Source organism: Lupinus angustifolius, chromosome LG01, assembly GCF_001865875.1.
Source record: "Lupinus angustifolius cultivar Tanjil chromosome LG01, LupAngTanjil_v1.0, whole genome shotgun sequence".
Lineage (NCBI taxonomy): Eukaryota > Viridiplantae > Streptophyta > Magnoliopsida > Fabales > Fabaceae > Lupinus > Lupinus angustifolius.
Window position 1 is genome coordinate 6136741 of NC_032009.1, and position 11745 is coordinate 6148485.

The 11745-nt window shown below is 35.9% G+C and overlaps 1 protein-coding gene and 2 long non-coding RNA genes across 3 annotated transcripts; 1 reads left to right on the forward strand and 2 right to left on the reverse strand.

The window, feature by feature from the left end:
• On the forward strand, positions 1220–1717 carry LOC109343991 (RNA-directed DNA polymerase homolog). Its single transcript, XM_019582585.1, has one exon. It carries the CDS (start codon positions 1220–1222, stop codon positions 1715–1717), a length of 498 nt encoding a protein of 165 aa, XP_019438130.1.
• Positions 4563–5815, reverse strand: LOC109348625. Its single transcript, XR_002107763.1, has 3 exons — positions 5728–5815; positions 5429–5480; positions 4563–4708 (listed from the first exon to the last, which is right to left on the reverse strand). It is a non-coding gene; the product is annotated as an uncharacterized LOC109348625 (long non-coding RNA).
• Positions 10144–11396, reverse strand: LOC109342225. The gene is made up of 3 exons (XR_002107041.1): positions 11309–11396; positions 11010–11061; positions 10144–10289 (listed from the first exon to the last, which is right to left on the reverse strand). It is a non-coding gene; the product is annotated as an uncharacterized LOC109342225 (long non-coding RNA).

The following is an 11745-nucleotide window of genomic DNA, read 5'->3' on the forward strand; positions in this document are numbered from 1 at the left end:
AATAATGAAGAATGTACAAAAATAGCGGTATTGCCTTTACAAGTATGAAAGTGATGTAACTTGCAATCCAATCAACTCTTTGTACACTTACTAATAATGTTCTTTATAAGTTTGTAAACTTGAAACACTGTCACTTTAAGCAACTTCAAAAAAATCAACTTTGAAAGTTTAAGAACTTGTTGCAGAAAGTGCAGAAAATAATTTCAGAATATGTGTAAGAGCTTTTGAAATTTGTATGAGAGTTGTGTATATGTTGTGTGTTGTGATTATGAGTTCCAATGCCTTTATATAGGCTTTCCAACCAGCCAAAATGTATCTTTGAAAGGGTAGGAATTGATTTGAATGAACACATGTCTTTTGAATTGAAACTCATTCACTTTGAATTTGAAAATCTGATGCAACAACTCTCAGTAATCGATTACAGCATTGAGTAATCGATTACTCAAGTGTTCTTTCCACTGATCATTTATTTTCGAATTAAAGTAATCGATTACAACAAATTGGATAATCGGTTACTCAATTTAATAACACTGGTAATATGTTACTCAAAGACAATAATGAATTACTCTAATCAGTTTTAAGTTGGATAACTCTTTTCTTACACTTGCGACCTGTTACTTAGATGAAGTCACCCGTTACACACTATTTTTGAAAATTGTTTTAAGTATTTTAAAGTGTTTCAATCATTGTCAGAAATGGAGCTCATATTTATTGTAGTGGGTTTTGTGATAACACATCCATTACTCTTCAACACCAGTAATTTCTGATTCCCTTCTATTTATTACCCATTAAAGGGGATGATGTTGTTTTAGGTATCAAATGGCTTCGTACTCTCGATATAGTCATTTTGAATTTTGCAGTTCCATCCATGCAATTTATGATGGGTGAGAATAATATTACACTCACCAGTGAAATTGGTTATTCCATTCAACCATCTTCTTTTCACCAATTTTCTAGACTACTACAAATCGATAGCATCTCCACTTTTCATGCTATCACAATCATTCCCTCATCTATATCTTCCCATGACCAAATGACCACCTCCTCACACATTACCCACTCAGACATACAAACCATCCTTCAAACATTTGACACGGTTTTCTAGACCCCTTCCAACCTACTTCCCCTAAGAGCCCATGACCACCACATTCCCTTAATCCCAAACTCTAACCCAGTGAACAACAAACCGTACCGCTACCCATACTCCCAAAAAGAAGTAATGACCTCTATGCTTAATGAGATGCTACAAACGGGCTTTGTGGTCCCTAGCATTAACCCATTTTCATCTCCGATGTTAATAGTGAGAAAGAAGGATGGTAATTGGCGATTTTGTGTTCACTATAGATCCTTGAACTCTATCACTGTGCCTAATCGGTTTTCGATACCAACCATTAATGAGTTGCTGGATGAACTCGGGGGCGCTATGATTTTTTCGAAAAACGACTTGCGATCAGGTTATCATCAGATTCGTGTCTATCCATCGAATACTCATAAGACGACATTCCGTACTTTTGATGGTCACTATGAGTTTTTGGTGATGCCATTTGGGCTCACTAATGCACCCTCTACATTTCAGGCGGCAATGAACGATCTGCTCCAGCCACATTTATGGCGGTTTTTATTGGTTTTCTTTGATGATATCTTGATCTATAATGCCACTATTAATGATCATTTGCTTCATTTATCTATTGTGTTGGAGTTATTATCCTCTAATTAATTTTATGCGAAGTTGTCTAACTGCACTTTTGGAGTGGAGTTGGTTGGTTACTTAGGGTACATAATTTCTTCTATCGATGTGCAATATGATCCGGATAAGATTCAGGCGATGGTGGACTGCTCGTTCTCTCACGACACTCAGAGGGTTTTTGGGCTTTAGTGGGTTTTATAGAAAATACGTTAAGAACTACGCCTCACTCGCTGCTCCCCTCACCAATCTACTTAAACATCACAAGTTTACTTGGTCTCTAGAGGCTAAACATGTCTTTACAAATTTACAAACAACAATGACTAAAACTCATGTGCTACGACTGCTTGACTTCAATGCAGAATTTGATGTGGAGACTGATGCATCCTCGGTAGCAATTGGTGTCGTTTTGTCCGAGGCAGGTCATCATTTGGCCTTTTTCAGCAAGACAATGTTGACCCAGATGTAGCATGCGTCCACATATGTCTGGGAGATGTTTGTTGTTACACAAGCAGTACAAAAATGGCATCATTATTTGCTCGGACAAAAATTCCAAATTTTAACAAACCAACAAAGTCTCAAACATTTAATGACACAAAGACTGCACATACCCGAACAACAAAATGGGCAACTAAAGTGATTGGTTTTCAATATGAAATAAAATATAGGTCTGGTACCTCAAATAGAGTTGCAGACGCTCTGTCCCATCTCCATTATAATGAAGTCTCGATCTTCTCTTCATAGACTTCACCACTGCCAACCATATTGGCTCAGCTCCGAGTATATTATCTCTCACCACAAGGAATGCAATTTATCAAAAAAAGTGAAACATAACTATCCATGAAGCAAAAATTTCATTTTTCTAATGGCTTATTATTTTATGAACATAGAATTTTCATACCTGACATAGACCACCTTCGGCAGTTACTCATAGCAAAATATCATGATTCACCATCTTCTGGTCATTTGGGTCTCAAGCCCACATTAGGCAGGTTGGCTGCCTCCTGTTATTGGTCAAAGATCTACAATTAGAGAAATGCATACATTAAACAATGTTCTACTTATCAACATAATAAATATGTTCCAGCCCGAGTCAATGTATTATTACAACCCCCTATTCCTGATAAGGTGTGGGATGATGTTTCCTGGGATTTCATCACCAACTTACCAATGTCTCTTGGTCACACTGTAATATGGAAAGTAGTGGACCAATTATCAAAATATGCATATTTCATAGATTTACCTACTAAGTTTAGTGTCGAAGTGCTTGCTGGCCGATTTATGACTGAAATAGCACAACTACATGGAGTCCCACAATCTATCGTGTTTGACCGTGATAAGCTCTTTGTGAGTTCTTTTGGAACGAATTCTTCTGCATCTAGGGTACTTCTCTATGCTTTAGCACCACCTACCATCCATAGTCCGATGGTCAAAGAGAGGTCGTAAATAGGTGCCTCCAAACATACTTGCATTGTTTTGCTGGGCCACAATCGTGACACTGGTTTCGCCACCTCGCTCTTGCTGAGTATTGGTATAATACTAACCAACACTCTACCACATCCGAGGGAGTTGTGAATATCCTGCAAAATCGACAAGAGCTACTTTCAATACTCAAACAGAACCTTTGTCGAGCACAACATCGAATGATTGCACAAACTAACTCAGGGAGAACAAATATTACATTTCAACATGATGACTGGGTGTTGCTGAAACTACAACCATATATACAACTCTCCCTTGCTCGTCGTAGCTCACACAATCTAGCCTCAAAGTATTTCGGCCCATTCCAAGTGATTAGAAGGATTGGGTTGGTGGCTTACGAGCTTGCTCCTCTGCCTTCATCACGGATCCACCCCGTTTTTCATGTGTCTCTCCTTTGAAAATTTCATCGGGATCTCGAAGGTCAATATATTCGTCTACCGATGGGTCTGGTCATACTCCATAAAGGTGAATCGATGCAACCGGAGGACAATAGACTCGTGAGAGAACAAAGAGTAAAGGAGGGAATGACATCTCTATCTCTAAGAGAAATAGTGAAAAAGAAAAAACACAAGAGAAAGATGAGATAATTAGTGATTCAGGCCAAATTTAGTGATTCTGCAGCAACCCAAATTTAAATTTCATCCACAACTTTGGATTCCTTTTTGCCCCACCATAGGCCGCCACGTGGCTCAAACAAAGGTGAAAAACGGGCCACTCCAGTTTCCATCAGCCCACCCGTTTCCCACTCCCTTGTTGGACCGAGTGGACCATAACTTGTTGGGCTGATCATACACAATCAACATACCAACCTTTAGGACAAGTTTATTCATGATAGGATGGGAAATGATAGGGCCCAAATTGTTAATGAAAAAAGAAAATATGTTAGGCCAGCTTGGTTAAATGATTATGTTTAATGAATTGGGTTGTTAGGACAACTGTCCTTGATTGTGATTCACCCAAGTGTATGGTGTAGATCAAAACTATCTTAGATATTTTCAATTCTCGTTCTTTATATTGTAAGAAAATGCTATGAATGAAGTAAACATATATGAATTCACTTAACTTTTCTTAATTTTTCTCTCTTTGCATATTATTCCTAAAAAATATAACCCTCTACTATTATCTTCCTAACAAGATCCTGGCAAAAGAACAACCAAAGCCATACACAGCAACCAGAACAACGAGATGCATAAATAACTCACCCAACCAAATCAGCAGCAAGTACAACTCTCAGAAGCTCTAATATGGATGGTAGAGTACTGTGTAATTCCGAGGAAGGAAAAGGTGTATGGAGAAACCATCCAACTTTCATATTGCTATTGTATTTTTTCAAACATTTTGGAAGAAACATGAGGTGGTAATCATGGCACCAAACAATATCTCCTTCTTCATAATACTTATTATTGACTACATCAGCAAACATTTGGTTTGCTATCTTATATGCATCAAATTGAGATTAGAAACTACCCGTGGTAGCGAGTCTGTCTTCATGTGGAAGCCCAAGGTAATAAAAAATAAGCCATAAGATGTTGTTGCAGTAACCTATGAAGCACAGATTCACCAAATACCCTCGCGTGTCGGTGTCCGACACGTATCCGACACAGATACGCTCAGATTCGCGAAGGATACGTGTCCATAGAGTATCCAAAAATATAAAAAAATAAAAAAATAAAAAAAATATCAAAACACATATCGGATTCGTTTTCAATAAAATATAGGATATATAGATTCGTTTTTAATAAAATAAAGGATATATAGATTCATTTTATGATAAGATAGATTTGTTTTCAATAAACACTCACTTATTTAAAGGTCACATCATACCAACTTACCATCACACCACATTGACCCTCGAATAACTGGTACTTTCCGATCCATAACGTCGCTAGCTGGTACTTAGTGTTACTGCCTCTACTGTCATAGATATGTTGTGAAGAGTAAACAGAAAAAGGCTTACATTTCTTACTTCTTAGTTTCTTTTCGCTCAGTATGTTTATAAAGAGAAGAGAATGTGTGACTATTAATAGAGAAGATAGATAAAAGACTTACCTTTATTTCTTAACAGAGAAGAGAAGAAAGAGGGTAGGAGATAATATTTTGATTTACACTTATATTTTTATCATATTTTATGTATTTTTTATTAATTTATATGCGTATCCCTGAACGTATCGTATCTACATTTTAGAAAAAATGCGTGTCGACGTATCAGATACATATCGTATCCGATACACGTATCTGTATCTGTGCTTCATAGGTAATAACCATTATAGTACTGATTAACTATCTCCTCATCAAGAAATACTGGTATGCATCTCTGCAGATAATAATGCATAATTTTTGATATTATCTGTATGTCTTGGATATTAGAAGGAGAATCACTCTAGTGATAAGAGACCATATATTAGGAAGCACGGTATGATTACAAGACTATATGGACACGACAAACAAATTTAAAAACTATAGGATGCACCGTGACTATGATACAAGAATTTGACACAAAATTGAACAACATAAAGAACATAAATTTGACACATACTTCAACCAAACATAAAGAAGAATACCATTTCAGCTAAAGATTTAGTCAATGCTTCTGAGACATCATCATCATGCACATTCACACCAGGCCACCCGATCCATCTGGTATCGAACTCCTTCACATCTTGGTGTTAGAGAAGTGCAGTTATAATTGTTCCCTGGCATATACTTGGTTTGAAAATTGCACATAACTTGTATTTTTACTTAACTCATTTTTATCAGTAATTGAATAGGTAAAATACTTAGTCATACAATTTGTAATGCTGAATCAAATACTCAGTCATACAAATATATGAATAGTTGCACACTTCATTTCGTTTGTTACATTTTGACAGCACTTGGTAGATTTGTCCATAACAGAGTATACCAGCTTTGTTCTATGTTCAGTATATTCTACCAAGACAATAGAATAGGACAATAAATTGTAAAATAGGAGAATATACTACAAATATAACATCTTGGTTCGGCTATCTATCAAAGAGTCTCGACGCAACGATAAGAAGTTGCTTGCTTTGTGACCTAGGAGTTATGGTTTCAAATCCTAGAAACAACCATTTTGCTTACGAGCAATGACACAACCAATGTCATGAGGGTGCGCACATGCACACCCTAGAAAAAAAAATTTGTATATATTACCATTATAGTTAATATTTGTTGCACTCCATGTTATATAAAATTGTGCATCACTTCATTTGTCTTATTCTAATACATTTTAGACCATTCAATCTGCTTTCACTGCTCTCCCTGGTTCATGGATCAACCATTTCTTTTAAGGTTAAGACTACATATATCTACAATTCTCAAACCCCAGTAGCTGAAGACTTCTGCATTGGGCCACCCTTTTATCCGTCGAGGAGAACAAAATATATTCTGCCATGTTTCCTCCTGTTCTATATGTGCACTAATATTTCAACCACATTCCAATTATTTATCCAATGGAAAAAATGTCACTTTACTCAATGGTATGATCCATGCACTTAACTCCATGATCATGATTTAATACTAAAATATATTTAGAGGTTGTGTTGGTTATGTAGCAAACAAAAGTGTAGAGAGGAAATGTGTTATGAAGAAGACATTATTTTATTCATCAACAATGCACATAATTTATACAACATGAAAAGAAAGCTGATGCAGAAAAAATAAGTTCCTACATGAATAGTATAATGAGTCACATAAGTGCTCCAACATAAAAGGGTGAAATATTCCCAACACCTATATTAAACCTATATTGCCTAATGAATATAAACATATAATATTGTATCTTTATTGCCTAATGAATAGAAACATAATAGCTTCTGAGCCATACTAATCAACACTCCTCCTTAACTCTGGAGTTGTAAACTTCAAGGTTTTTCCATATGCTTATTCTCAGAATCGTCAAGACTGAACTTGGTTACGTAAGTCCATTTGACTCCTATACTCTTCTTGTGTTTAGACATATCTACCAACTTCCATGTCTCATTTTTTTCAATGACCATGAGATCCTCCTTCATTGCATCTATCCATTTCTAGTCACTTCCAGCTTCTTCATATTTTGCAACATCTAATGGTATACTCATAGGTCCTCCAATATTTGTATGTATCAGTTGCAGCTTCTGTGTAGCATTCCTTGTCCTTTTTTGCAGAAAAAAAACCTTGTAAGCTTCTCATATCGGTAGACAATGTGTGTATGAGACTTTGTTTCTATTTGTTCTTTGTGTACTACAACTTTCTCATCTTTCATCAAATCCAAGACAAAACGTTTTCCTTTCATTTGAACTTTGAACACATCTCTACCTTTTGAATCTTTAATCATGCAGGTTTTGTCTTCAAACAAAACCTTATAGTCTTTGTCCATCAACTGAGGAACATTTAACAAATCTTGATTAATTTCAGGAACATATACGACATCATGAATTAATTTCAAACATGTGTAACTTTTAATTACAATTGTTCCTTTGCCTTTTGTTGCAATATATGTCCCATTTCCAATTCTCTCGATCATAAGTCATGTGGTTTGTACAACCATCATCAATGAGCCAACTTTCTGTAGAATTGTTGGCTTTAAAACATGATATTGTGAACAATTGCTCTTCTTATGGTTGATCATCAACAATATTAACTTCTCCTTTTGTTGTTGTTGTTGTTGAGAGTTGCATATTTTTTCCATGTGCCCTAACTAACCACACTTATAACATCTTGCATCATGCCTCCACCAACATCTATTTTGTGGATGATTAGTTTTTTTCAGTAGATACAAGGTGGAAAGACTTCATTATTACTACTTTGATTATTGTATTTGTTGTTTGTAGAACCTCCAGTTTTGTAGTTGTATGAACACCCAATTTGGTATTGGTCGATGATAGGTAGTCTTTTTTGCATCACATGCATGCTCAAGTTAAGAAGCCACATGAGGAACATAAATCATCCACATGCATGTTCAAGTTAAGAATTACACAGTTTTAAAGAGATGTGAAGCACAAATTTCATTACCCCAAATGAATACAAAGATTTCTGGAAAGAAATTTCCATGTTATTATAATACTGCAAATTCATAAAATATAAATCATGTAGTAATAAAAGATTATGTCAAGCTGCATTATTTCTTCCAAATAAATCATATGAATAAACTTATAGAAATTACACACTCATAAGATATTGAACTATTCTATTTGAGATGCAAAGTGCAGTTGACTGTATTGTGATCGTGGGGTTAACACCAACAGCAGTAGGAAGAACACTTGCATCACGCACAAACAAGCCTTGTGCTTCCCAACTCTCTCCATTTTCATCAACTGCACCTTCTTTTTCATTCACTCCCATTCTGCAACTTCCCATTTGATGTGCAGAAGTATATAAGTTCCAATGTTCACCTGGTGATAGCACCCCTTCTACTGGATTCACATTCTCTATAAATGATAAGCTCTTTGTGAGTTCTTTTGGAACGAATTCTTCTGCATCTAGGGTACTTCTCTATGCTTTAGCACCACCTACCATCCATAGTCCGATGGTCAAAGAGAGGTCGTAAATAGGTGCCTCCAAACATACTTGCATTGTTTTGCTGGGCCACAATCGTGACACTGGTTTCGCCACCTCGCTCTTGCTGAGTATTGGTATAATACTAACCAACACTCTACCACATCCGAGGGAGTTGTGAATATCCTGCAAAATCGACAAGAGCTACTTTCAATACTCAAACAGAACCTTTGTCGAGCACAACATCGAATGATTGCACAAACTAACTCAGGGAGAACAAATATTACATTTCAACATGATGACTGGGTGTTGCTGAAACTACAACCATATATACAACTCTCCCTTGCTCGTCGTAGCTCACACAATCTAGCCTCAAAGTATTTCGGCCCATTCCAAGTGATTAGAAGGATTGGGTTGGTGGCTTACGAGCTTGCTCCTCTGCCTTCATCACGGATCCACCCCGTTTTTCATGTGTCTCTCCTTTGAAAATTTCATCGGGATCTCGAAGGTCAATATATTCGTCTACCGATGGGTCTGGTCATACTCCATAAAGGTGAATCGATGCAACCGGAGGACAATAGACTCGTGAGAGAACAAAGAGTAAAGGAGGGAATGACATCTCTATCTCTAAGAGAAATAGTGAAAAAGAAAAAACACAAGAGAAAGATGAGATAATTAGTGATTCAGGCCAAATTTAGTGATTCTGCAGCAACCCAAATTTAAATTTCATCCACAACTTTGGATTCCTTTTTGCCCCACCATAGGCCGCCACGTGGCTCAAACAAAGGTGAAAAACGGGCCACTCCAGTTTCCATCAGCCCACCCGTTTCCCACTCCCTTGTTGGACCGAGTGGACCATAACTTGTTGGGCTGATCATACACAATCAACATACCAACCTTTAGGACAAGTTTATTCATGATAGGATGGGAAATGATAGGGCCCAAATTGTTAATGAAAAAAGAAAATATGTTAGGCCAGCTTGGTTAAATGATTATGTTTAATGAATTGGGTTGTTAGGACAACTGTCCTTGATTGTGATTCACCCAAGTGTATGGTGTAGATCAAAACTATCTTAGATATTTTCAATTCTCGTTCTTTATATTGTAAGAAAATGCTATGAATGAAGTAAACATATATGAATTCACTTAACTTTTCTTAATTTTTCTCTCTTTGCATATTATTCCTAAAAAATATAACCCTCTACTATTATCTTCCTAACAAGATCCTGGCAAAAGAACAACCAAAGCCATACACAGCAACCAGAACAACGAGATGCATAAATAACTCACCCAACCAAATCAGCAGCAAGTACAACTCTCAGAAGCTCTAATATGGATGGTAGAGTACTGTGTAATTCCGAGGAAGGAAAAGGTGTATGGAGAAACCATCCAACTTTCATATTGCTATTGTATTTTTTCAAACATTTTGGAAGAAACATGAGGTGGTAATCATGGCACCAAACAATATCTCCTTCTTCATAATACTTATTATTGACTACATCAGCAAACATTTGGTTTGCTATCTTATATGCATCAAATTGAGATTAGAAACTACCCGTGGTAGCGAGTCTGTCTTCATGTGGAAGCCCAAGGTAATAAAAAATAAGCCATAAGATGTTGTTGCAGTAACCTATGAAGCACAGATTCACCAAATACCCTCGCGTGTCGGTGTCCGACACGTATCCGACACAGATACGCTCAGATTCGCGAAGGATACGTGTCCATAGAGTATCCAAAAATATAAAAAAATAAAAAAATAAAAAAAATATCAAAACACATATCGGATTCGTTTTCAATAAAATATAGGATATATAGATTCGTTTTTAATAAAATAAAGGATATATAGATTCATTTTATGATAAGATAGATTTGTTTTCAATAAACACTCACTTATTTAAAGGTCACATCATACCAACTTACCATCACACCACATTGACCCTCGAATAACTGGTACTTTCCGATCCATAACGTCGCTAGCTGGTACTTAGTGTTACTGCCTCTACTGTCATAGATATGTTGTGAAGAGTAAACAGAAAAAGGCTTACATTTCTTACTTCTTAGTTTCTTTTCGCTCAGTATGTTTATAAAGAGAAGAGAATGTGTGACTATTAATAGAGAAGATAGATAAAAGACTTACCTTTATTTCTTAACAGAGAAGAGAAGAAAGAGGGTAGGAGATAATATTTTGATTTACACTTATATTTTTATCATATTTTATGTATTTTTTATTAATTTATATGCGTATCCCTGAACGTATCGTATCTACATTTTAGAAAAAATGCGTGTCGACGTATCAGATACATATCGTATCCGATACACGTATCTGTATCTGTGCTTCATAGGTAATAACCATTATAGTACTGATTAACTATCTCCTCATCAAGAAATACTGGTATGCATCTCTGCAGATAATAATGCATAATTTTTGATATTATCTGTATGTCTTGGATATTAGAAGGAGAATCACTCTAGTGATAAGAGACCATATATTAGGAAGCACGGTATGATTACAAGACTATATGGACACGACAAACAAATTTAAAAACTATAGGATGCACCGTGACTATGATACAAGAATTTGACACAAAATTGAACAACATAAAGAACATAAATTTGACACATACTTCAACCAAACATAAAGAAGAATACCATTTCAGCTAAAGATTTAGTCAATGCTTCTGAGACATCATCATCATGCACATTCACACCAGGCCACCCGATCCATCTGGTATCGAACTCCTTCACATCTTGGTGTTAGAGAAGTGCAGTTATAATTGTTCCCTGGCATATACTTGGTTTGAAAATTGCACATAACTTGTATTTTTACTTAACTCATTTTTATCAGTAATTGAATAGGTAAAATACTTAGTCATACAATTTGTAATGCTGAATCAAATACTCAGTCATACAAATATATGAATAGTTGCACACTTCATTTCGTTTGTTACATTTTGACAGCACTTGGTAGATTTGTCCATAACAGAGTATACCAGCTTTGTTCTATGTTCAGTATATTCTACCAAGACAATAGAATAGGACAATAAATTGTAAAATAGGAGAATATACTACAAATATAACATCTTGGT